The sequence below is a fragment of the Sturnus vulgaris genome, chromosome W (genome assembly GCF_052056855.1).
Source record: "Sturnus vulgaris isolate bStuVul1 chromosome W, bStuVul1.hap1, whole genome shotgun sequence".
Classification (NCBI taxonomy): Eukaryota; Metazoa; Chordata; class Aves; order Passeriformes; family Sturnidae; genus Sturnus; species Sturnus vulgaris.
Genome location: NC_142282.1, coordinates 26,483,617 through 26,509,211, shown reverse-complemented (window position 1 = coordinate 26,509,211; position 25,595 = coordinate 26,483,617). Strand labels below are relative to the sequence as shown.

The 25,595-nt window shown below is 44.4% G+C and overlaps 1 protein-coding gene and 1 long non-coding RNA gene across 6 annotated transcripts in view; one reads left to right on the top strand and one right to left on the bottom strand.

Annotated features, from left to right (window-relative positions):
• Window positions 1-5,488: 5,488 nt before the first annotated feature.
• On the bottom strand, window positions 5,489-9,708 carry LOC148220045 (uncharacterized). 2 transcript variants are annotated; one of them, XR_015799144.1, is made up of 2 exons: window positions 9,583-9,708; window positions 5,489-8,497 (listed from the first exon to the last, which is right to left on the bottom strand). It is a non-coding gene; the product is annotated as an uncharacterized LOC148220045 (long non-coding RNA). The 2 variants fall into 2 exon arrangements; XR_015799143.1 differs by lacking the exon at window positions 9,583-9,708 and adding an exon at window positions 9,356-9,523.
• The window catches only part of LOC148220044 (secretory carrier-associated membrane protein 1-like), a 102,562-nt gene continuing 86,563 nt past the window's right edge, over window positions 9,597-25,595 (top strand). For all 4 annotated transcript variants that reach the window (XM_088155708.1, XM_088155707.1, XM_088155706.1 and 1 more), the window contains exons 1-2: window positions 9,597-9,800; window positions 14,457-14,534. In XM_088155708.1, the coding sequence (XP_088011834.1) occupies window positions 9,744-9,800; window positions 14,457-14,534 (135 nt within the window). In that variant the 5' untranslated portion in view covers window positions 9,597-9,743. The remainder of the gene's footprint in view (window positions 9,801-14,456; window positions 14,535-25,595) is intronic.

The following is a 25,595-nucleotide window of genomic DNA, read 5'->3' as shown; positions in this document are numbered from 1 at the left end:
TACCTGAGGGGCGAGTTGCTACAATTAAACCTTTTGTATTGCCTGTCTCCCTGGTTTTGTATTAGTATTAGGATGTATTAGCTCAGTGAGGAATTTTTATTAAGTCAAATTTTGCCTTGGGGTCGCTGGAATGTGCGGCACCCTCAAACTGACTTGGAAAACTTCTGAGCCAGTATGGGTGAGCCATAGCCCCTATCATTGCATAAACTGCGCGCATTAACTTAATTGGTTCAGCAACAACTCCAGAAAGGGCATATAGTCCCTTCTACCAGCCCTTGGAATTCCCCTGTGTTTGTTATTAAAAAACAAAAGGCCTAGTTACGTTTGCTCCAGGACCTCCGAAAAATTAATTCTGTAATAGAGGAAATAGGAGCCTTGCAGCCTGGGCTCCCCATCCTACCATGATCCCTCGGAATTGGCATTTGACAGTAATTGATTTAAAGGATTGTTTTTTCAATATTCCTTTGCATCCTGATGATGCCCCTAAATTTGCTTTTTCAGTTCCTAGCATAAATATGCAGGCATCCTTGCAGCGATATCACTGGACAGCTTTGTCTCAAGGAATGCGAAATTCTCCTAATATTTGCCAGTGGTATGTTGCTAAGGTCCTTAGTCCTGCTCGGCAACAAATGCCTGATGTTCTTTTGTATCATTACATGGATGATATTCTCATAGCAGCTGAACAACAGGAGGTCATGGAGGAAGCCTTAGCCGTTGTCACTGAAGCTGTGAATCAGGCAGTGCTTTGCATTGCTTCTGAAAAGGTACAGAAATATCCTCCTTGGAAATATTTGGGACGGTGCATTGGAGTTCACAGAATTTCTCCCCAAAATCTACAAATTCAGACTAACATTACAACCTTACATGATGCACAGAAACTTTTAGGAGCAATTAGCTGGGTGTGCTCCTTATTAGGAATCTCAAATGTGATGTTTCTTCCACCCACTGCCCACCTCACCTGGGCTAATGGCTAGCTCCGGGAAGCCTGTGTCGGTGAGTGGCCCCTCCCCGGCACCACTCTGGGAGCCGCAGAAGAGGTGTAGCAACAGCTACGCCTGGGCGAGTGGTCAGGGAGGGACAAAGAGGCGCAGGAGAGACCTTTTATGGTTCTGGGGGAAGGGATTTATTGAAGGAAGAGGTAACAGGTTTGGAGGTTGGGAGAGGGAACCGCAAAAGGCAGTTTGAAGGGTTCTACACAGGCTTAAGTACGGGGGAGGAGCAAGGGGAGGGCACAAAACTCTGGCCAATAACGGTTAACGGGGGGAGGTACAGAAGGCGGGGAAAGGGGTACATTGAGCCAATAAAGTAAACCGAGGGTGGGGATACATACAATATAACCAATCATGAATACAAAAGGGAATGCTTGACACAGAAACTTCTAGAACAAAGGGAAGGGCTACAAAGGATTGACATCCAGTGGGGCAGGGTTTAGGGTGAGGGACAGGGAAGGTTCCAGATAAAGGGGAGGGATTTAGGATGACTGACTAGGACAAAGGCAGGATAGGGAAAAACCATTATGTACTTAACTTAGGGGAAAGAAACTGGGAAGAACCATCAACACAGAAGGAAAATTAACATTAAACAACACAACACAACACAAATGCAGAGCTGAGTCCTTTGTTTGACTCAGACCTTTTGTCACCTAGACAACTCAATTTACAGGCTCATCAAGCCCTGCAGAGCATTTTTGACACCTTAGCAAACCGGCAAGCTGCACGATGAGCACTGGACCTGCCTTTCCTCTTAATAATTTTGTGTCCAGCTAAACAGCCACATGCTTTAATATTTCAATGGGATGTCAATGCACCAGACCCTTTGCCTATCATTGAATGGATTTTTTTGCCACACCAAGCGACCAAAACCATCAGTACCCAACTTGAAATGATGGCAAAGCTGATTGTTAAAGCCTGACAGAGACTAACTTCCCTGGCAGGAGTGGATTTCATCACTATTTACGTGCCTATTACCACCTTTTATTTGGATTGGATATTTCAGGAATCTGAGGCTATTCAGATGGCCTTTGCTAAATTCAGCAGGCAAATTTCAATGCACCCTCCAAAACATAAGCTTTTAACCCCTTTATTTCAGTTGATAGATAAAGAGAAGTCAAGTCCCACTTAAAGCTTTAACAGTATTTACAGATGGTTCTGGTCATTCTCATAAATCAGTGGTGGTATGGAGACATCCCTCACCTGGTACTTGGAAATCAGATGTGTCCACAGTTGAGGGGTCTCCCCAAATTGTTGAACTAGCTGCTGTTGTCAGAGCTCTTTAAAATGTTTATGATCCCTTTAATTTGGTAACAGATTCAGCTTATGCTGCAGGAATTGTGATGTGAGCTGAAGTATCAGTTTTGAAAGAGGTTGAAAATTAACAACTATTTTATTGATTGCAGCTTCTTGTTTTTTTTCCTTAGAAAATAGAACATCTCCTTACTTTGTTATGCATATTCGATCACATACAGGCCTTCCGGATTTTTGGCTGAAGGGAACAGGCAGGCTCATCATTTAGCAATGCCTGTACAAAATCCTGTCCTACCTAATAAGATGGAGCAAGCTAAATTGAGTCATTCATTTTTTTACCAGTATACTGCTGCTTTGATTCGGAACTTTGGCATTACTAAAGGCCAAGCTTCAGCGATTATTGCTGTTTGTCCTGACTGTCAAAGGTGCTCTTTTCCCTCTATTGCAGGAGGTGTTAATCCCTGGGGGCTTCAAAGCCTTCAAATCTGGCAAACAGACATTACCCATTTTGCTGAGTTTGGCTGTTTAAACTACATTCATTCCTCTATTGACACTTTTTCTGGTGCTCTTTTTGCATTGTTGCCTTAACTTTTAAGTTTTTCTATTCTGCTTAGATGTGCTTTTCTGATGTGCTAGAGTGAAGACAAAACAGTCCTATTCCAGTTAAGAACTCAAGGACAGTTTCTCCAAACATCAGGCCCTAAGCATAAACAACGTGGAAAGAGGAGGGCAGGTTCATGCAAATGAACCAAAACCTATAAAAATATGAGATTTTGTGACCAAGCCCTCCTTTGCTTCCCTGTTGGAGCCATCAGGCAGGGGCCATGACTGGCACTCATACTGCTAGGGTGTGGCCTTTTGTAGGCCTTTTATAGGCCTCTGTGATAGGTTGACTTGGGAAGAAGAAATTCAGAGAGAGGTTCTCTTTAAGGGAATTTCCTCTGTGGAGGTTGAGACACCTGCAATAGCCAATTAGAGAAAGTTAGTTCTCTCAGTGAACACACATTTTGAAGGAGGTAATCCGGAACTGAGGCTCTTTGTCTTTCCAGCAGCTGAGCAGATAACATCAACCCGAGTTCCCCCCCCCCCCCCCCCATGCAGGGGGCGGAGGCTCAGGAGGCTGCTTGGGCCCCGTTTGCAAAAGAGGGGACCCGATGGCCAGGAAGAGAAAAAAGTTTTTGATAAGACCTTTACTGCTTCCTCCTCCACAGGCCTGTGGCTCTGGGGTTGGGGGGGGCCCGGCCCCTGCTGCTAGCTCGGAGCAGTGTTGGACGGGCCAGGAGTGCCCAGGTGGCCATGAGCAGTGTGGGGCTGCAGCCCAGCCCCAGAAAGGCTGATTAACACCTCAGCTTCCCCCCCCCCCCCAGCGCGGCCTGAGCCTGGCCCAACTTTAGTAGTTGTGTTAAACTTTAACTCTTTAGTGCTCAGATAAGATTTGCAAAGCCTCCAGCCTTTCCTTTGAATATGAAAGGAAATAAGAAGATTTCTGAAGTCGGTGAAGTAAGAGCTAAGTTTTTAAGATGGAAGGAGAATGAGAAGATGCTGAAATGGCTGAAAATATTTTTGTAAAATTGTAGGGATGAACTGATGTACTGTATATTCCTATAAACCATGAAAAAGACATGGGGGGATGGAGATGTTCCATTTAATAGATGATTTTACCAAAAAGCACCTGTGTTGAGAATTTTGCCCTGAAAAAGAAAGGGATTTCGGTTTTCTGAAGATGAAGCCTGAGCAGAGAGAAAGGAGATGAAGAGAACCTTTGCTGTAAAACATTTCATTCTTAAAAATAGTACCCCATGAGACAGACATGGCCCACATCTACAGCTTTGGGAAGGCTGTGGATTTGGGAGGAGCATCACCATTGCAGGTTCCTGGGCGGATGCAAATCGTGAAAGATGAAACCACGAGAAGACTGTTTTCTTCCTTCTTGTGGAGAAATTCCTACAGCTTTCAACAAGAAGAGGCTTCTCTCTCCAGAAGGGAACTGAAATAGACTAAATTAAGGACTGACCGAAGTACTTGTTATATGTTTGTTTTGTTGTTATGAAAGTTGGGGGGGGGGGGAAGGAAGGAGGAGTTTGAAAAAATCTTATTCTGAATTTGGTTTTTTTCCCTTCTCCTTGTTTGTGTAGTTAATAAATTTCTTTTTTTCATACTCTCAAGTTTTAAGTCTGCCTTGCTCTTTTGCTCCTGGTTCTGTCTCACAACAGGAAAATGAGTTTATTTAAATTGGCAAATCAAAATGAAAACATAATTTGGTGCGTTGGCCGGGAAACAGAATTAAACCAAGACATCCTCTCAATGTTAGCAGTGCCAATGGGCATGGCCAGTGCGTCTGCTTTCCTGTTTCCCTCAGTAATGAAACCTGGGAGGTCAGTGTGTGACCTTACATGCATAATATGGTAAGGTTGTTTTCTGTTGGAGATTAGGCATATCAATGTAGAAATCAATTGGTATAATTTTGGATTGGAAACTTCCTTGAGGAAAGCATGTTCTGCTCTCATAGCTATACCAGCTACATAGGCTGAATCTGTGACCAGATTAAAGGGTTTGTCTTTGAATTTCTCAAAGGCTCTGACAACGGCTGCTAATGCTGCAATTTGTGGAGATCCCTCCACAATTTGGACATCAGATTCTCAATTTTGAGTTTTAGAGTTTTTCCAAATCATGAAAGACTTGTGGGAAGATCCTGTAAAAACAGGTAGAGCATTGAGAGGTGTTCTACTTTGAACGAGTTTTGGGACCAGATTGAAGGTTGCATTTCAATTAAAAAGTTTATGTTTTGGTATGTGAATGGAAATTTGTCCTGTATAGCTATCTAGAGCAAATTGAAGGTTTTCATTGGTTTGGAGAAAGTGCTCCAGAATCTCCCATGGTCAGGGGCAGGTAAATGCATGTGAACTCACACCCTGAAAGAGAGAGGAGGCGAGTTCTGGCCTTTTTTATCAGATGTGCCATGATTTCTTGAGATGTGGTAATTGTCTTTGTGGGTTGATTGCTTATGAAAATCCATTCAAGGATTAACAGGGGGGGGCGGTGAGCTGAGGGTCCCTTTGGAAAATCAGTCCATAGAAACGAGGGGCCTTTCCTAAAATGACAAACTGGAAAGGCAAGGTGGGCTCGAATTGATGGGCTTGACATGAAGACAGAGTGTCATGATCCGCTGTTAATACAGGGCGGGGGTCATGATGGTTCGTTTTTGGATCTCGGAGGTGCAAACAGGCAAATAGCAGGGGACAAAATCAGTTTACTCACAGCAATGCATTTTTATTAAATGCCAACAACTCAGTTGTGATAGACGGGATAGATATAAGAAACAAAGTAGAGAGAGAAAAAGAGGGGGATGGGAAAATAGCTACCAACAGATGAGACGGACGTCCTCGTGGTCCTCAGCCAATAGATGGGTCTTCATCCGTGGGGAGACCTAAAGGGTCTTCTCCAGAGGGTTGCTTTTTTATAGTCCTTTTCCAAAGCAAGTGGCTCCTGGCCAAGAGGTGGGAAGATTTATGGACTATTGTGAGGTGCTCCGAGAGACAGGTGCAGACGTGCAGAACATGCAGTCTTCAGTTGGTACCATGACAGCACAGTCCAGTGAACACAACACACCTGCAAACAGTCCCTTGGCAAGCATCCACCTCGACCAGGCCAGAAAACTCTTTTCTAAAGCTGACCAAGGTGGGGGTCCTCAGGGTCTTCTTGCGACGGTCGTGAGGCAAAAATGAGGGGAACTTCAGACCAACTCTTACACAGGGCTTCTTGGACTTTGATGATGGATTGTCGGGCTTCTGGTGTGAGTGTGCATGGGGAGTCCAGGTCTTCGTTGCCACGGAGGAGGTAGAACAGGGGGCGAGGTCTTCTGTTGTGATTCCCATTGGGGGGCGAATCCGGTTAATGGATTCACACAGGCTGTGTAGGTCGCTTAGTCTTTGGATCGTCTCGGATGGAGAGTTGCTGGGGTACAATGGTCCTTTCTCGGATTTGAAGTCCAAGATACATCCATGGGCTGGTGTACTGTACTTTGTCTTCATGGATTTTGAATCCTGCATTTTCTATGGTTTGAATGGTTGTTTCAACTGCCTTTTCTAAGTAAATCTTTTCTGATGCACAAACTAGGATGTCGTCCATGTAGTGATGAATCATAGCATCTGGGAATGCATCTCAAACAGGAGAAAGGATGTGAGCAACATACCATTGGCAAATGGTTGGAGAGTTTTTGAGTCCTTGGGGAAGAAAAAGCCAATGATATCTTTTGAGGGGAGGTTCTCTGTTGAAAGAGGAGATGGAGAAGACAAACTGTGATGAGTCTTGGGGATGCAATGGCGTGCTGAAGAAACAGTCGTTGATGTCAATGACGGCAAGTGTCCAGTCTCGAGGCAGCTCTGATGGTGAGGGCAGGCCAGGCTGGAGGGGACCCATGTCCTCAATGACGTTGTTGATTTTGTGAAGGTCATGGAGGAGTCTGTCCCAGGTTTTCGCAGGATGAACACTGGCGAGTTCCATGGGCTAGTGGTTTCAACGATGTGGCCTTTGGCTAGCTGTTCTTCAACCAGGGCTTGCAATGCTAGCAGTTTGACCGTTGAAAGGGGCCATTGTTCTTCCCACATGGCTTTTTCGCTGTTCCAGGTGAGTCGAGGTGTGGGTGGAAGTGCGCAATGTTCAATGGCCCCATTCACAAATCCTGGCTTGGAACTCGGAGGGAAGCCCCCCATTGGGACAGGACATCTCTGCCCCATAGAGTGATGGGGGCCCTTACCACGAATGGTCGGATGGTTGCCAATTTGCCTTCAGGCCCTTCGATGGCGACATTTTGTCTGCTTCGCATGGAGAATGCTACTCCACCAATACCGGCAATCATGCCTGCTACAGGTTGAAGTTCCCAGTGTCCTGGCCATTCTGAGTGGGCAATGATGGTCACGTCAGCACCAGTGTCTACTATTCCTGGTTTTTGGATTTTTTCCCCGTAGCAGAAAAGGCTGCACTCGAGGATGGGTTTGTCTGGACCCATGATTTGTGCCCACATTATTGTAGAGTTGAGAGGGATCTGTTCCATGTGATTTTTCGGAAGCAAGAAGGCCTGTGCAATTGGTGTTTCCTATGGAAGATAAAAGGGAGTGTCCGTGCAGCACAGCTGGACAAAGATTTGTTGTCCAGGTAATACAGTTTGTATTTCTGGCAAAACATAACAAACTGTAGGGCTGCTGATAAATGAAATTGGATATTGAAAGATGAAAGAAGCAATGGGGAAAATCTATGAATTCTATAAGAATTAAAAATTAAAAGGGAGGGTTATACATTAGAGGGGAATTTCAGGTATCAGGCGTTCCAGGAAGTCTGTGCCTCTCAAGTACCTCAGCCAATGGGGAAAGAGAGAGGGAAATGCGGCCGGGAAAATAGGATGAAAAGGAGGCTGCGTCCTCCAAAAATTTGAGAGATCCCAGGGGAATGTCCCATGGCCTCTCCCTTTATTCGAATAAAGCAAAAAGGACTCCTCTGTCTCCTTTTTGGACATAAACCTCTGGTGTTTGTGGATTAATTTTCCTGACAGCTCCATCGGCATACCAAAGTTGCCCAGTAGGAGAGACACACCTCTGCTTCACAAAATAAACTATGTGGAGATATTCAAATCAGAGAGGAGTGCAAGATCACTACAAAGAAGAATTGGAAAAAAAAAAATTATAACTAGAATGTTCAAAAGAACAAAGACAAACCGTAGGGGAAGTTTTAACTTATATGAGAAAATAAAACAACAACTCAGCGAACGAGACTTACCCACCTTGGGAAAAATTTTATTTGTAAAATTAATGAAAAAAATTACTACTAAACTTAACTCACTGTTAGATCTGTAGAGAAATGCAAATTACTAAACAATAGCCATGGGGGGGGGGGGGGGGGGAAGGATTAAAGCCAGAGCAGTTGTTACAGTGAAATCAAACAGAAATATCGAGGAGGAGTGTGTAGAAAGTTTAATAATTCTGAATGCTGATTAGAAATTGAAGAAAATGGTGAAGCAATTACTAAAATTGCAGAAAAAAAAAAAAAGCCCATGTACCTGTACAAACCTGGAACTCTATACTTAATGGAAATTAGTAAAATAACCTGTTGAAGAGAAGCCTGGTGAAAAAAGAAAATAAGGTTTATGTTAACATGTACATTATTAGAATTACTGTTCATCCCTTGTCTTGTTCCATGCTTCATTCGACTAATCCAGTTGGTAGTTCAAGAAATGCAAGTTGCTACAATACCAATAGACCCTGAAAAGACAACAAAATTAATGGCAGTAAAGGAATTAAATCTAGTACAAGAAGTACTGACAAAATTTTAAGCCAAAACACAAATCAATGGGATTAAAAAAAAAGAAGTGGGGAAACTGTGATAATTGATAAAAGATTCATGTTAATCACAAAAGCATTGGGGTTTGTATAAACCAGAATACTAAGCTCTGAAGTGAAGCATGGACACTAGATAAAGGAAATTATATGATAGAATAATTTTGTTTAAAATCACCTTGTTATGTTATGTTGTATTTTGTTATGTTATGTTTTCCAAATAAGTTGTATCGGCTACCAGCTTGCAAAATCAGACTTCCCAAAAAGCCCTTCCTGCCTTTGTCTGATCAATGCTGCCTATCCCAAAAACCAGACTTCCAGAACTTCTCTAGTGATTATCTACAAGGACCCGATGGCTATCTGTGACTGATTATGCCCCGAAGGCTTTGTGAATTTGTGTAAGGATGTTTATTCAACCACCACTGCTTATGACAAGAAAAAACCAAAAATTATTGATTACAACGAGAAACCACAGTATAAGAAGAGGCTGCAAACCAAGGTTCGGTGGAGCGTGCAGTGGGCGGTGACCCCTCACGTTCCCCAGCTCGCTGCTTGCTCTTTCTATATCAAATAAAGCAATCTAAATTTTGCTGAATATCGAGACTTTTGTCTATCATTTATAACAATATCGAGACTTTTGTCTCTCATTTATAACACACCCATTCAATAATGCAACTTTCTTTCATATGAACTTATTAGCATATTAAAAATCAAATTGATATATTATGATATATCTCTTGAACGAAAATTAGAAATGGTTAATTGCAAGTAGGTAATTCTTACCTGGTACAAAGAAAAAAAAATAAGTTCTACTATTTGGAAAGGAAGGTGTAGAAAAAACTTGTCGAGGGTGACAGCCTGGGCTAATCATTTATCTTTTCTAATTGTGAAACTCCTCCTCGGGTGTTGGTCACCGGAATTGCTCCCACTGAAGTCACAGGATTACTTGAGTCACTAGAGCTAAATATATAGGAGCTAAACTCTCCCAGCCTCTACTCTACCCCGCTCACCTTGGGAGTGGGAGCTTTTTCTCTCTTCCAGAGCTCTTCCGCTCCGCAATCTCGCTTCCGGCGCAGCCATTTTGCTCTTTGGCTTATTGGGGTTGGACTTGGGTCGCAGCAGTTGGTGATAGCGGCTCCCCAGTGATTGTAGCGACCCGCTTGCGCCTGCCATGTCGGACTTCGACAACAATCCATTTGCTGACCTGGACCTCAATAATCCCTTCAAGGTGAGGCAGTGGGGGACAGGGACGCCGTGAGCCTTCCTCAGTGCCGCGGCGGGGCCAGAACAAGCTGCGTGAAGCTACGGGTGCCCTAGGGAGGGAGTGTCCTCGGCTCTGCTGTATGCTGGGGGTTCACTCTCAGTCGCGACGTGTCGGGAAGGCGCAGCGCTGTGGGGTAGTGCTGGCCTCAGGAGGGGGGAACAATTTTATATATAATGAGATTATTTATTTTCTTTACCTTTGAAGCTGCTTCGTGTGCTTGTGTAAAATCACAGACTAGTGTGCAGAAAATTCACGTCGCTCGAGGTCAGTGTCCACAATCTCCCACCAGATTCACTCAGTATGTTTGTAAAGACATTCATCTTATTCCTGTCACTAGTATGGCAGAGAAAGGAGAGGGGGGCATCATGTGGAAGAGTTATTGCCAAGGTCTAAAGATAGATGCAGTGTTTTCTTTAATATTTTAGTTTTACTAATTTTTTGTGATTTACTTTGTGAGATTTCCCGTGACTATTCTCATGCCCTTTAATAAAAAGATTACAGCAGATATTCTTACTTGATGTTGGATCAAAAAATATGTTCTCTAGGAAGATAAAGGTTAAGAAGAAATCTCTAGTTTGCTCAGTATTTTGGGTAGTTAATTCTTTTGGAAGTCTAAAATGAAATTATTTTTCTGTTTTGTTATCTCCTGGAAGTAAAAGAATTTAGTTGATAAAACAGATGTTATTTTTAGAAATATTTGCTTGCTTGGATTGATCATAAAATATTGTTGGTTTTGAGACGGTGACTTTTAAATTGATATATATTTTTTAAAATTTATTTAAATGCGATATTCTTCACCACAGGTTGCAGGGAAATCTCAGCTCCGGCGCCTGGAGCACCTCCTCCCCTTCTTTTTTCACTGACCTTGGTGTTTGCAAAGTTGTTGCTCTCACATGTTCTCACTTATGGCTGCTCTTGCACAGCAGTTTGCCTCCCGGTCCTCCTTCTTAAATATGTTATCCTAGAGGCATTACCACCGTTACTGATTGGGTTAGCCTTGGACAGCAGCAGGTCCATGTTGGAGCCGGCTGGCATTGATTGGCTCTGTCAGACATGGAGGAAGCTTCCATCATCTTCTCACAGAAGCTACCCCTGTAGCCCCCCCACCCCCCCCCAAAAAAAGAAAGGTTGTGACAAAAACCCAATACACTAGCACAGGAGACATTTTTAATAGTTCTATATGTTTGAGATATATGTGTTGCAGTTTTCTGGTTTTCGTTGGTTTCGTTGGTTTGCTTTTAGATTTTTTTTCTGACTTTTGTTTTTTTGATGTAAACACTGGGGTGCTGCTTGTACCTGACTCCTCGTGATACCAAGAGTGTGATTCTAATCTTTGCTTTTGAGATTGATATTATGGGGGAGGGACTACAAGGAGCAGATAAAATTGAAGATTAGATGGAAAATAATTAATTAGATTGTGCTGATTTGTTTAAATTCCAGTCTCCTGAACTAATTCAGAGTTTTAAAATGTCATCTGTAATGACTGTGTGTGACTTCAGTGCACCAATAGCTGCAATATCTGGGTATGAAAAATGGCCTATACTTAAATTCTGCTCTGATTGGTATGACTAATAGTTAAATAAAAAGACCAGAAACTCAAGATGCTGAACTGGCAGAAGCTAAGGTGAGATAAGGCTGGAGAAGGACTTGTGAACTGGAAGGAGTGAACAAGAAGTTGGGTGAGCAAGATGATAATTAATAGGATCAACACTCTTAAGGAGCAGGTACTGGGAATGGCTAGGTGGCTGAAGACAACCAGATTCTGGCAAGGAGTTAGTGTAAGGGCAGGTCCATTTCGGGCAGAAGTACTGGTCCGCTAGGACATAGCCTTCTCAGTCTGAGATTGGACAAGGCATTTTACAGTTGTTGCATTCAGCAGCTGACATCAGATATTTAAAATCTTTCTTTAAAATTCCCTATTTACTTTATCTGCAGAGAGTAACTGAATTTTTAATCACTTAAATCATGCAGCAGGTCAAGGTCTCTGGATATTTGGTGGTTCCAGCAAGGCTGCAGCTTTGTGTTGGTGTCTGTATATTATCACCTATTGGAATTTGTATTTGTGGCTTTTTTCTCTTCCTTAATATGAAAAAAATCTAAAAAATAATGCATTTTAACTTTATTATCTAGGTGAAATATCAAATATGGAAAAATAAGTTATGTAAATGTATACTTACTTATTCCAATAGAATATCATAGCGATATCATGACATGTACAAATTTGATAGCATTCATTTAAATGCCACTTTTTCTTTGAATATGTGGTCCTGCACAGCATTTGTTCTACATGTTCATTACTCACACCCTGATTAACTTCTAAATTCAGGGTTTTATTATTCTGCAGCGATAAGTATGAGTGCTTTGTAGTTGTTCTTGCTGCATTTAGATGAGTTTGCATTGGTTCCATTTTTAAAGTGAGGTGCAATGAGTGTAAGGTGAATGGTTCACAGTAATTCTGTGTATTCCTTGGGATGTCAGGTCTAATTTTTTTAGAAATATTTTGAATAGTTTTGAATTATGAAGTACAGTTCCTGTTGGCATCAGTTGTTCACTGATATGTTCAGAACAATTCCAAGTCCAGCAGCCTACACCTGGACATCCAGATAGTCCATCCATTCTTATGTTCTGCAGATGCAAACCCCTTAAATTAAGCCACAGAAACAATATAGTGAAACCAGTCATCACATGAAATGTATAGAAATTTTCTTCTTATGAAGTTAATATGGTCTATGATAGCGGGCACTTTGGCTCTTCTGCAGAATCAAGACAGCCTGTCTCTAGCACAGAAAAATATTTAATTACTGAAGTTGTTTTCTCATGCTAAACCTTAAGCAATTTTTAAACTGTAGAGTTCATTGGAGGAAAAAATTACATCTTTTTGTTAATATTACCAATTCAGGTAGAAGCTGAAGCAGAGGTGCTTTTGAGATTATGGGACACTGTTTCCTCAGCTTAATTTTTCTGAAATGCTTTTCCTATTGCTGAAGGTGTTGGAGGTACTTCTGGGTAGGGAAACCAAGAGTTTACAGATTTTTTTTTTCTGTGCTCTTTGGGTGTAAAGTTGTGGAGTCCAATGGTCAACGTGGAAAGATAATTTTCTTCCCTTATCTGTTGAGAACATTTTCCCTTATAAATCAAATGTATGACATGGTGTTTCTTTTAGACTGTGTTAATCTAGTTTTATAAGAATCATAGAATCATTAAGGTTGGAAAACCAACCTTTGTCCCAATACCACCATGCTCACTAAACCATAAAGTGAAGTGCCATGTCTACTCAGTTTTTGAACACTTCCAGGGATGGTGTTGGGGTTTAAAATAAGTTTACTTATAAAGTATTAGAAATTAATTGTGTAGGTTTAAGTTGAATTGTGTCTTGCTTACAGCTTAGCATGAGCATGCCCTACTCAAAAGTTACCAATAGGTGAACTCTAAATTAATTCTGTCAGCATGAATGGTTAAGCCGACCCTGGAGAGCATCAAGGCTGGCCGAAGCTGGAAGATAAGAGCAGTTAATGGCCTGTTCACATGGACGTGGAGAAAGAATCCAATGAGGTGTTAAAAGACACTAGACCTTAAATCGAGGACCAATAGATGTGTGCAGGGTGCGTGAAGATAGGGTGCACAGACTGTAAGGGCATAAGGGCCCAGGGATTTCTTTGTTCTGTTGCCCGGAAATAAAACAAACCTTCCCAAACAATGTTAGAATGATAATATAAAAGCAAACCTTTGCTTAAAAGCCTTCAGGTAGACAATATGGCAAAAACCTGCATGTGATACAGTATTTCTACAAAAGGTCTGCAGTGCTACTCAGTTTAGCTTCTGTAGCTGTCTGATCTCCAACATGCCACAGCCTTGTTTCAGGTAGTTGTTGAGTGATTAGGTCTCCTCTGAGCCTCCTTTTCTCCAGGTTAAACAACCTCAGCTCCTTCAGCTGCTCCTCCTAGAACTTACGTTCCAGACCCTTCACCAGCTTTGTTGCCCTTCTCTGGACATGCTCCAGCACCTCAGTGCCCTCCCTGTAGTGAGGGGCCCAGAACTGGACACAGTATTCAAGGTGTGTCCTTGCCAATAATGAGGACAGGGGGGCAATCACTTCCCTAGCCCTGCTGGTCACACTATTTTTAATACAATCCAGGATGCCATTGGCCTTATCTGCCACTTGGGCACATGCTGGCTCATGTTCAGCTGGCTGTTGACCAGCACACCCAGGTCCTTCACCAGGCAGCTTTCCAGCCACTCTTCCCCAAGCCTGTAGTGCTGCAGGGGGTTGTTGTGACCCAAGTGCAGGACCCAGCACTTGGCCTTGTTGAACCTCATACAATTGGTCTGGGCCCATTGATCCAACCTGTCTAGATCCTTCTGCCATAGCCTTCCTCCCCTCAAGCAGATCAGTACCCAACTTGGTGTTGTCTGCAAACTTACTTAGGGTACACTCAGTCCTCTCATTCAGATGATGGATAAAGGTATTTAACAAGATCAGGATGATGTAGTTTTGGAGAGAGATGGATTTTTTTTTTAGTGAAAACAAACTTTTTTAGAGTTTTATACAATATGATGATATGTGTTGACTTCTTGCTTGTATACATATGCATATATTTACAGAACTGTTTTCCCTCCTAGGATCCTTCTGTTACACAAGTGACAAGAAATGTTCCACCAGGACTAGATGAGTACAATCCTTTCTCTGATTCAAGAACAGTAAGCACATTTATTTATTAATAATGCCATTTAGCTTTTTAGGTAAGATTTGTATTGTTTTAAATGTTTGGGACTGATGTAGAACATCCAAACTAGGGGAAGAGAGGCCCTGTGGAAAGAGATCTGTGGGTTTGGATTGATGACGAGTTATGAGTCAACCATGTGCCCTGCCAACCAAAAGGGACAAGCGTGTCCTGGGGTGTCTCAAGCACTGCATTTCTGTCTGATCAAGGGAGATGATTGTCCCCCTTTACACTACACTGGTGCAGCTTCACCTTGAGTACTGTGTGCATTTTGGGGCACCTCAATATTAAGAAGGACAACTATTAGAGTGCATCCAGAAAAGGGCGGCCAAGGTGGTAAGAGGTCTTGAGGGCAAGACTTATGAGAAGCAGCTGAGGTAATTTGGTTTGTTCAGCTTAGAGAAGGCAGATGACCTTGTTGCAGGCTACAACTTCCTCAAGGTCAGGTAGCAAGGAAGAGGTGATTATCTCATCTCTGGTGACCAGTGATAGGATGCCTGGAAATGGAATGCATCTGCATCAGGGGAAGTTCAGATTGGGCCTTAGGTAAAGGTTCTTCACTGATGGGGTGGTTGGTCCCTGGAACAGGGTCCCCTGGGAAGTGGTCACAGCACCAAGCCTGCCAGAATTCAAGGAGCATCTGGACAATGCCCTCAAGTCATATGGTTAGTTTTAGGTAGTCCTGTGAGGAGCAGTTAGACTTAATGATCCTTATGGATCCCTTCCAATTTGAGATAGTCTATGTTAAGAGCTAGCTAGAGGTAATGGAAGATGTGTAAAGGCAGATAGTCCCATCAAGTATTTGGATGATTCAGTGGGTAGGTTGACTTAAATGAGCTTTGACCCTTTAAGGAAAGGTGCCTTGCTGAAAGGGGGCCAAAACAGAATTGAGATTTGCCTTATTGTGAATGGAATGATGCACTTCACTCATAAGAGAGAGGCAACAATAATTTTATTTATTGATATAAAACACTGAGTTAACAAGATTTAATGGTAAATGTGACTGGTTTGACAAGATTAGATGGCAAGGTACACTTGATTATTTACTGCATAGAGGACACAGTCAGATAAAGCTGTTAGGAAGACCCTTCCATTGAGCCACGAGCTTCAGAAAGGACCCCTTTGCTTTCTAAACTCCTCAGAGAGGAGTCTAGGTTCAGCGGAATCCAATCCTAGTCTCAGACGATCAACAGTTTATGTCTAAAGGATTATATGTGCAGAATCAATCTTGTATCACTTAGCTAAGATTTCAAAGTTTAGCATGCTATTAATCACCAAGCATCTATTGTGGTAAGGAATCTTTCAACCTCAAGGAGTAACCTTGAGAGTTGTCCTACTCAAGGGGAGATCTGGGTGTGCAGCCAGCTGCCAATCATGAGAGTTCAATGGGCCATGGGCTGTCCACTATTTATGTACTTACATGAAAGCACACTGTCACTGTGTGAGTTAATGCAGGCAGGCAGCTGGAACAACCACAAAACCACAGCTCATATGCAAAGAGTAATTTTATTTCATGACCTCGCTAACTGGAGGAGACACACAAGCAGGAATGCAGGCAATTGTTAGGCTCAGTCCATGCTAGTGGATGTGGGGCTGCCGTTTGCACCCATTTATTGGCCAAGAACATGTAGTTTACCATCATGCTGTGATCTCTGTGCTTTGATCTCTCTCCCAAGACAGAGCTCAAGCACGTCCATGAGAGTGCCTCCAAGTCTCTCCAAACACCTATGTTATCCCTACACAGAGATTCTACTTCTCAAAGCAGAGGATAAACAGCAGTAGGCATAATATATGGGGTTTCCTACACTGTTATTGTCCAGGTTTTGGCATTCCCAGCTGCAAGGTCACTTGATTGAATCTATTGTCCTCTACCATCCTCCTTGCCAGGCATTCTTCCACTTTTAACCCTTTCCTCCCTACAGTCACACTCCACCCCATTACTATAGTGAATTCATCTTGCCTTCACAGAATGATCTTGCCTCTGTGCCATAAATTGTATATTGATGGTTTGTGTGGTGATAGATCCATGGTAAGTAGATAATAAAGCACTGCTATTTGTTATTCATTGATTTGTATGTTTTGGGTGGTTGAAGTTGTGTTGTTTTATCATGTACCAAACTCTTATATACAATATAATTATAAGCAATATACATATCAAAGTTACAGTCAGCAAAATCACAACTGGATGAAGCATAAGATTAAACACTCCTGTTGCTGTTGGTGACCATACAAGAAGAGTTTCCCAACAAGGTGTTTTTCATCCTTCTTCACTTTTTCCAAAGATGGTGTATCCCTTCAGTATCATGATAAACTGTAATTAGAGTTTTGTGTCCATTGTTTTGGGCATGTTCTAGCAGTTGACATGGGTCATCATGTTGTAGTAGTTTCTTCACCAATGTAAGATTCATTCTGGTGGGAGTAGGCAATAAATCTTCACTCAACCTATAATTAGATTGTAACAATTGATAAGAATTAACAGGAGATGAATAAGTCGCATCCAACAACTATAGTAAAGTTACAAACATGAGTCATTTGAGTGATTGCTTGCATCTACAGTAATGTTGTCTACAAATATGAAATCACAAAGGGTTCTCATATAAACATATCCTTTTCCAACATATATGAGTACAGTTTCAAGGATTTCATCAGGATGTATTTCAAAATGACAAACATTTTGTTCAGTATCAAGACAAATGTCTTGGGCTTTGGTGTTACTCTCACAAATAAATCCTTGTTGTCTTCATACAATGCATGCATTAACATCATTAGTTTGCCATTTATTTCTGTTTTGTTGGGCCCATGCTCTATGTTCTAATGGCTAGAACAGCTTCATGGTGATTTAATACTAGCGCAATGAGCAGGTATATGGTATAGGCTAAAACATTGTGTATGCTTAAGACAAAAGCTATGGCCTTATTGTTGATGGGGTCATAAGTGAAATTGACTAAATACTACCATAATTGGAATTCCCTTTCAAATTTAGCTGCATTATCCCAGATTGTCTTTAAAATTTCAGTGGGTAAGGTGCCCTCTTTATCTTTTCTTATAATCGTTGGTACCATAGATTGCATCCACAGTTGAGCTTGGATACAACTAAGAGCTAGCATTCATTATTAGCTGGTGATCCTTTTTGTCAATCCTCTTCTGTTGAGTTAATATATCTGATAAGAGCCTTTGGTTAGTTCCTAATGCTAGTAGGGAAGATTGTAATAGATGTTCCAATTGGTATAAATCACTTGTTACTGAGTTTATTTCGTTTGTTAGGACTTCAGCATCCATGTTATTACTCCTAATCCTGTCCCCAGGATACTGGTCACATCTCTCCTGGATCATTTTGGAGAGGTGAGGGTCCATCCATGCAGCCATGCCGACCACCCTAAATAGGATGTAGAGAAGAGTGGTGACCAGACAGGTTTAATTGCAGAGATATTGATCTGCATTGATATTTCTAATAATTTGAGGGACCGTGAAGGATTAAATAGCACTTATTGCTGGCCTGTATATTTGATGGCATAGGGTCCAGTTTTAGAAATCTGTGGGGATAAGGTTTCAGTAGTCTTATTGGGGGTCTCAGAGGTAGCAGGATGCATTGTGGATGCTAGGTTAGTTTTTGTTGTTCCAATATACATTATCTCAACTACAGTTGTGGCAATATTATATCTCCACGTGTGTACTACTTCCTTTTCGATATTTTGTTTTAATGTAACACTTATTGAACAGTTACTGGTCTTGTAACACTATTTCATTTTTTGAAGGAGGTATTGAGAGGGACCAATCTGATTTTTTTTCTGCCTCAACATATGTTACACATGAAGTGGGAGATTCCTATAGGGACTGTGCATGTACTGGCGGCCCTGTACCCAGGGAGGCTTCACCTGGCAGCCAATCAGGGCAGAGAAAGCCTCCACAATCAGACTGCGAGCGACCCCCCTACTTGCCAGTGGGGCAAATGCCTGGATGCCAGTGAAAAGTGCCCACCAAAAATGACCACGAAGTCAGGCTATGAGAGGAGCCTTAGCACATAAAAGCAGCTAGCTGCAACACAATAGGAACCATTTTTCTTTGGGTACCTTGGAGGGAGTAGGGCCTCTCACCTGTAGGGTCTGCTTGCCCCCCTCCTCGCTTTTTCTTCCCTGTGGTCCTGCTTCCCTGCCTATATCTGCTTTACCGTTCCTGTAAACCAGCTTGTCATCGTGATGACCTCGTGCTCCTCTGCCTCCCCGATGGAGCGGGTGCTGCTGCAGCCAGCCGCCTCTGCCGTGTTTCCCGTGCATAGCCACTGCTGCAGTGTTTCCTGAGCTGCCTGCCACACCAACCTGCCATAGCACTAGCCCATAGAAACCAATCTGTCACCGCTGCTTACACTCAGCTGCGCCCACAGCCACAGCACCCCAACCCTGAGAACACATGGCTGCTCCAGGAGCATGCCCATGGTCACAGCAGCCTGTTCTCCCTGACAGAAGGGACACGCAGCCTGCTGCTGTTTGGAAATTGCATCCAGCCTGCCATAGGAGCTATGCAGATGCACCACAGTTCACAGCACACACGCTCCGTCTGCCAAGCCGACACTGACAGAGTGCTGGGGTTCTTGTGGTAACGCTGTCCCTGTCTTCAGTTTCTTTCTCCCTCTCTTTTTCCCCCTCTCTGCTCCTTTTCCTATCCCCCTTTAGTAGGAACACTTACCCTTTTTTATCAATAAATAGTTCTCAGATATAATATTGCTGCATTTGCGCTGTATTTTCATCAGAGAAACCTATGAAAAGTAATCCTCCCCGATCCTCTCTTTTATAGCAGAATGAGACAGGTATATTGAAAACTGAGTAAGTAAATTTTCCCACTTTTGGTTGGAGATTGTGTTTCACATATTATGGTTGTATTTCCTTCTGCCAAATTCATGTTATTAGGTGAGGCTCCTAAATTTGTGCAATTATAATTTGTTTCATTAGCAAGTATCACTGAAATGCATTTGGGCTTAAGTGTGGTTATGACCATTACCATAGTAATCATTGCAGATAAAAGAAGTGAGAGTCTCCATCTGATGGGTTGAGCTACATTTGGTTCATGCTGGTGCTGATTCCTCCTACGCAAAGGATAAGCAGTCCTTCAATGGTTAACTTAATCTTCAATGGATGCATGCTGCCGTCATTCCTGGTATTGTTCCTGAAAGATAAAAACAAAGAAGTCTTGGCAGGGTTTGTCTGGATGAATTACCCCATTAAAAAGATGGGAAAATCCACTGTGCACTAATTCTGTGCATTGGGCCACTGCTGTCAGTAGCTTCCCAAACAAGTGGTCCACAAGGTTTAGTCAGTCATAGGCACAGTTCCAATCTGGTAAACTCACCATAAGATTGTTCTGGTTTTAGTGATATTGGGTGTTTTCTCTCATTGGCTGGTGGAACATGAAGTCCCACTTTTGCAAAGAACACTCATCCCACAAGACTCCTGATGGGCCCATATCTGTTATTTAATTGATGAAGCATTTTGTAAAGTTGAGCAGCCCACTGGGCCTCATGTGGTTTAAGGCTTCCTTTCAATAAGGCATTAGCCCTTTCCACTATTCCATTTGATTTGGGCTAATATGGAGTGTGGAATATCCATTGAATTTCTTCCTTTTAGCCCATTCTTGCACTTCCTTACAGGAGAAATGTGCACCAGTATCACTTTGGATGGTATCTGGGGTAGGCAAGTTCGAAAAACAAGACATCAGCCTCCATACTGTATTTCATCCAAGTGGCTTTTTGTTGGCCTTATGGCACTTAGTTGCCATAAGTAGGCTGGAGACCACTTCCACTCCTGTTAGGATGTATTGATATCCTGCAGATGGTTTGAATGGCCAGATATAATCAGTTTGCCAGGTAGACCACCTTTGTGCAGCAAAGTAAATTGCTTCTTGTGATAGGTTGACTTGGGAAGAAGAAACTCAGAGGGAAGTTCTCTCTAAGAGAGCTTCCTCTGTGGGGGTTGGGACACCTTCAACAGCCAATGGGAGAAAGTTAGTGTTGAAGGTTGAATTATTCCCTTTTCTTTCAGTGGAATTTTCTCCCATTGTTATGCTAAGTAATTGTGGCTACACCTTAAAACGACAGATAATGTTCTCTCGTAGGGGGGTGGCTGGAGGGGGAGGGGGGGGGGAACCGGAAAAGGAAAGGTGGGACAGGGGGTCTGGAGCGAGGCTCTCTCTCTCGCTTGGCTCGGGAGTGGGAAGACAACCTGGGCTCTGCTCTGGCATCTCCCCCTGCCATCCCAGCACTGAGATCCACGCTCCCTGCCTTTGGACATCGCTCTGCTGCTCTCCCATCTCACCCTACTACCTCCGGACACTCTGCTGAGCACCACGACCGACACCGTGAGGGGGGAGTCATTTTCCCCATCCCTCTCACCCCTGGGCCGTGGCCGCCATCACCCAGCCCTCTTCAACTGCGCGGGACCTGCCCTGCCCCCACAGCACCGGTAACAGCACAGGGAGACGTCCTGCGGCCAGAAGGGACTGGAGCGGAGCTAGACTGTTCTGTTGCCAATTTTTATATCTGTTGTTGTTTTCTGCTTTGTTAGATACCAGTAAAGAACTGTTATTCTTATCCCCATATCTCCTGCCTGAAGGCATCTGAATTGGACCTAAAATAATTAAAAGGGAGGGGGGTTGCACTCTGCATCGCAGAAAAGGGGCTCCTGCCTTTCCTTAGACCATACCTGTCTTTCAAACCAAGACAGGTTTTGGCGCCTGAACAGGGGCATTGCCTGAGGGCATTGAGAGAGAGGTAGAAAAGGGGATAACAGTTCTTAAATTACCCAAGCTTGTGGTAGGTGACACCATGCTGTCCAGCTTACCCTGGATTGGCCTCCATGTGGTCACTGCTATATCTGTCCCATTTGCAAGCCCTTTTTTAAACATGAGTTTCATAACCAAGGTTACTGTGGCTATTATCCGGCTTATTATGTGGGTTAATCAGTTGAGGAATTCATGGATTTTTAATTTTCTCTGGAAGATGGCCACATGGATTCAGAGCTATCGCACTCTAAGTGTGTGTTTCTGGGGCTACTTCAATAATGGTACTTAGTGTGAGGAAGTGGCAGCAGGTGAAATTTTTTCTCAACCCATCACAGGGTTTTTGAAGTTCACCCCACCAGTCTTCAAGGGGTTCCAATCCACTTTAAATGCTAATGACATTATATTGTGGCTAGTTTTGCTTATATCCCTGTTAAACCTGTTCTATCTAACATTCAGAGATAAGGGGAGATTGACTTGGATAACAACCCTGATACCTACCCCAGGGATTAGTGATGTTACCCCAGAGCCTGATCCTGTCCCAGAGACTAGGGAGGTTACCCCAGAGCCTGATCCTGTCCCTGAGACTAGGAAGGTTACCCCAGAGCCTGATCCTATCCCAGAGACTAGGGATATTACCCCAGAGTTTGACCCTGCCCCACAGCCCACCTCGGAAAGGAACCACCCAGAATGGGTGGGGGTGCTAGCAAAGGAGATACGTGAGATGGGCCAGATGCTGAAGGAGTACCTCTCCCCAGCTGGTGAGAAACCCTCCCCCTGCCTTAAAGAGGGAGACTCTGATGGTGCAGCAGTGGGACCCACAGATGTTACATCTGTCCAGGTTCCAGCTGAACTGCAAGGGCACTCACAGCCAGCAGCAGTTGCCCCTGTGGAAACTAGGAAGTCTAAGATGAAAACAAGGCACCTAGATAATAAGGGTCAGGAAGGGGGCCCCTCACAACCAGCAGGGGAGCCAGAAGTTGAGATCATCACCGAGTCCCTGTCATACGAGAGTCTCCATAACCTGTGAAAAGACATTGTACGACGGGGCCGTGAGGCTTTTACAACCTGGTTATTGCGGGTCTGGGACCTTATGGGTACAGGTGTGCAACTGGATGGTACTGAGGCAAGGAATTTGGGAGCCTTGACCCAGGACTCAGGTGTGGACCAGGTATTTGTAAGGGAGACAGGTCTCGTTTCCCTCTGGGAGCGACTTTTAATGAGTGTGAGAGAAAGATTTGTCCCCAGGGAAAGAATGCAGGAGTACCACCAGAGAACGTGTTGGAATACCCTTGAGGAAGGGATCCAAAAGCTGAGAGAAGTGGTAGTACTGGAGGTGCTCTTTGGGAGGGATGGACAGCATGACAATGACCCTGACAAGGTCAGGTGCACAGGGCAGATGTTGTGGAATCTGGCAAACCTGGGCCCATCTCAATATACCCCCTTTATTGCAATGATTGATGCTGATACCAACCAAGTGACAGTGGGTTCTGTTGCCAACAGGCTCAGGAATTATCAGAGTATGATGGCTGGCCCAGTGCAGGCTCATGTCTCTGCTGTGGCTAAGGACCTCAGAGAGGAGTTTAAGGAGGAGATGAAGGAGATAAGGGAAGAGGTGAGGAAGATCAGTGCAGCACCAGTGCGAGTCATGGACCCCAAAAGTAGAGCCCAACGCCCCCCAGCTAGGGAGAGAGGGTACACCCCACGTGCTGACCTGTGGTTTTTTCTACGTGACCACGGGGAAGACATGAGAAGGTGGGATGGGAAACCCACTTCTGTCCTGGCAGCATGGGTGCGCCAACTCAGGGAGGGGAACACCAACAGAGGGAACTCCACTAAAGTGAGGGTAGCCTCAGCCTCCCATGGAGGTGCAGGGTATTACAGAAGGGAGGATGATCTGTCAGATCCCCTTGAAGGAACCTCCACTATGTATGCCCAGGAGAGAAATAATAACCAGGGCTAGAGGGGCCCTGCCTCTAGCCAGGGAGAGGCACGGGAAAACTGGATCTTTTGGACGGTGTGGATCCGATGGCCTGGCACATCAGAGCCACAGGAACACAGTGCATTTGTTGACACTGGTTCACAGTGTACATTAATACCATCGAGACATGTCGGGAAGGAACCTGTTTCACTTGCCGGGGTTACGGGGGGATCTCAGGAATTGACTTTGCTGGAGGCTGAGGTGAGCCTGACTGGGAAAGAGTGGCAGAAACATCCAATTGTGACTGGCCCAGAGGCACCATGTATCCTAGGCATAGACTTCCTCAGGAACGGCTATTACAAAGACCCAAAGGGACTCAGGTGGGCTTTTGGAATAGCTGCTGTGGCAGCAGAGGGCATTAAGCAGTTGAACACCCTGCCTGGGCTATCAGAAAACCCGTCTGCAGTGGGACTTCTCAGAGTGAAAGAGCAACAGGTGCCAATTGCTACCTCAACAGTGCACCGCCAGCAGTACCGGACGAATCGAGATGCCGTGATCCCCATCCACAAGATGATCCGTGAGCTGGAGAGCCAAGGGGTGGTCAGCAAAACCCACTCACCCTTCAACAGCCCCATCTGGCCTGTGCGTAAATCTGAAGGAGAATGGAGATTGACAGTGGACTATCGTGCATTGAATGAGGTGACTCCACCACTGAGCGCTGCCGTGCCGGACATGCTGGAACTGAAGTACGAGCTGGAGTCCAAGGCAGCAAAGTGGTACGCCACCATTGACATTGTCAATGCATTTTTCTCTATTCCTCTGGCAGCAGAGTGCAGGCCTCAGCTCGCTTTCACCTGGAGGGGTGTGCAATACACGTGGAACCGACTGCCCCAGGGGTGGAAACACAGCCCCACCATCTGTCCTGGGTTGATCCAGGCTACACTGGAGAAGGGTGGAGCTCCAGAACATCTGCAGTACATTGATGACATCATTGTGTGGGGGGACATGGCAATGGAGGTATTTCAGAAAGGAGAAAAGATCATTGAGATTCTGCTGGGAGCCGGCTTCGCCATTAAAAAGAGCAAAGTCAAAGGGCCTGCCGAAGAGATCCAGTTCCTGGGAGTAAAATGGCAAGATGGACGGCGCCAGATTCCCAGTGAGGTCATCAATAAGATCACTGCAATGTCTCCACCAACCAGCAAGAAGGAAACACAAGCCTTCCTAGGTGCCATAGGCTTTTGGAGAATGCACATTCCTGAGTACAGCCAGATTGTGAGCCCTCTTTACCTGGTCACCCGCAAGAAGAACGATTTCCACTGGGGCCCTGAGCAGCAGCAAGCCTTTGCCCAGATCAAGCAGGAGATTGCTCATGCAGTAGCCCTTGGCCCAGTCAGGACGGGACCAGATGTGAAGAACGTGCTCTACTCTGCAGCCGGGAACCATGGTCTGTCCTGGAGCCTGTGGCAGAAGGTGCCTGGTGAGACGCGAGGCCAACCACTGGGGTTCTGGAGTCGAAGCTACAGAGGGTCCGAGGCCAACTATACTCCGACGGAGAGGGAGATCTTGGCCGCCTATGAAGGGGTCCAAGCTGCCTCAGAGGTGGTTGGCACGGAAACACAACTCCTCCTGGCACCCCGACTACCGGTGCTGAGGTGGATGTTCAAAGGAAAGGTTCCCTCAACCCACCATGCCACTGACGCCACATGGAGTAAATGGATTGCCCTCATCACACAACGCGCCCGTATTGGAAACCCAAATCGCCCTGGCATTTTGGAGATAATTACCAACTGGCCGGAAGGGGAAGACTTTGGTCTTGCCGACGAAGAGGAACAGGAACAAGTGACCCAGGCCGAAGAAGCCCCACCGTATAACCAACTGCCAGCAGATGAAACAGGCTATGCTCTTTTCACTGATGGTTCCTGCCGCATCGTGGGAATGAACCGGAAGTGGAAAGCAGCCGTATGGAGCCCCACACGACAGGTCGCACAAGCTACCGAAAGAGAAGGTGGATCGAGTCAACTTGTTGAACTGAAAGCTGTTCAGCTGGCCCTGGACATTGCTGAAAGAGAGAAGTGGCCAAAACTCTACCTTTACACTGATTCATGGATGGTAGCCAATGCTCTGTGGGAATGGCTGGAAAGGTGGAAAAAGGCTAACTGGCAAATTAGGGGAAAACCAATCTGGGCTGCCAATGAATGGAAAGACATTGCCACCCGGATAGAGAAGCTGCCTGTGAAAGTCCGTCATATAGATGCCCATGTCCCCAAGAGTCGGGCTAATGAGGAACACCGACACAATGAGCAGGTAGATCAGGGTGCACAGATAGAGGTGTCGAAGATAGATTTAGAC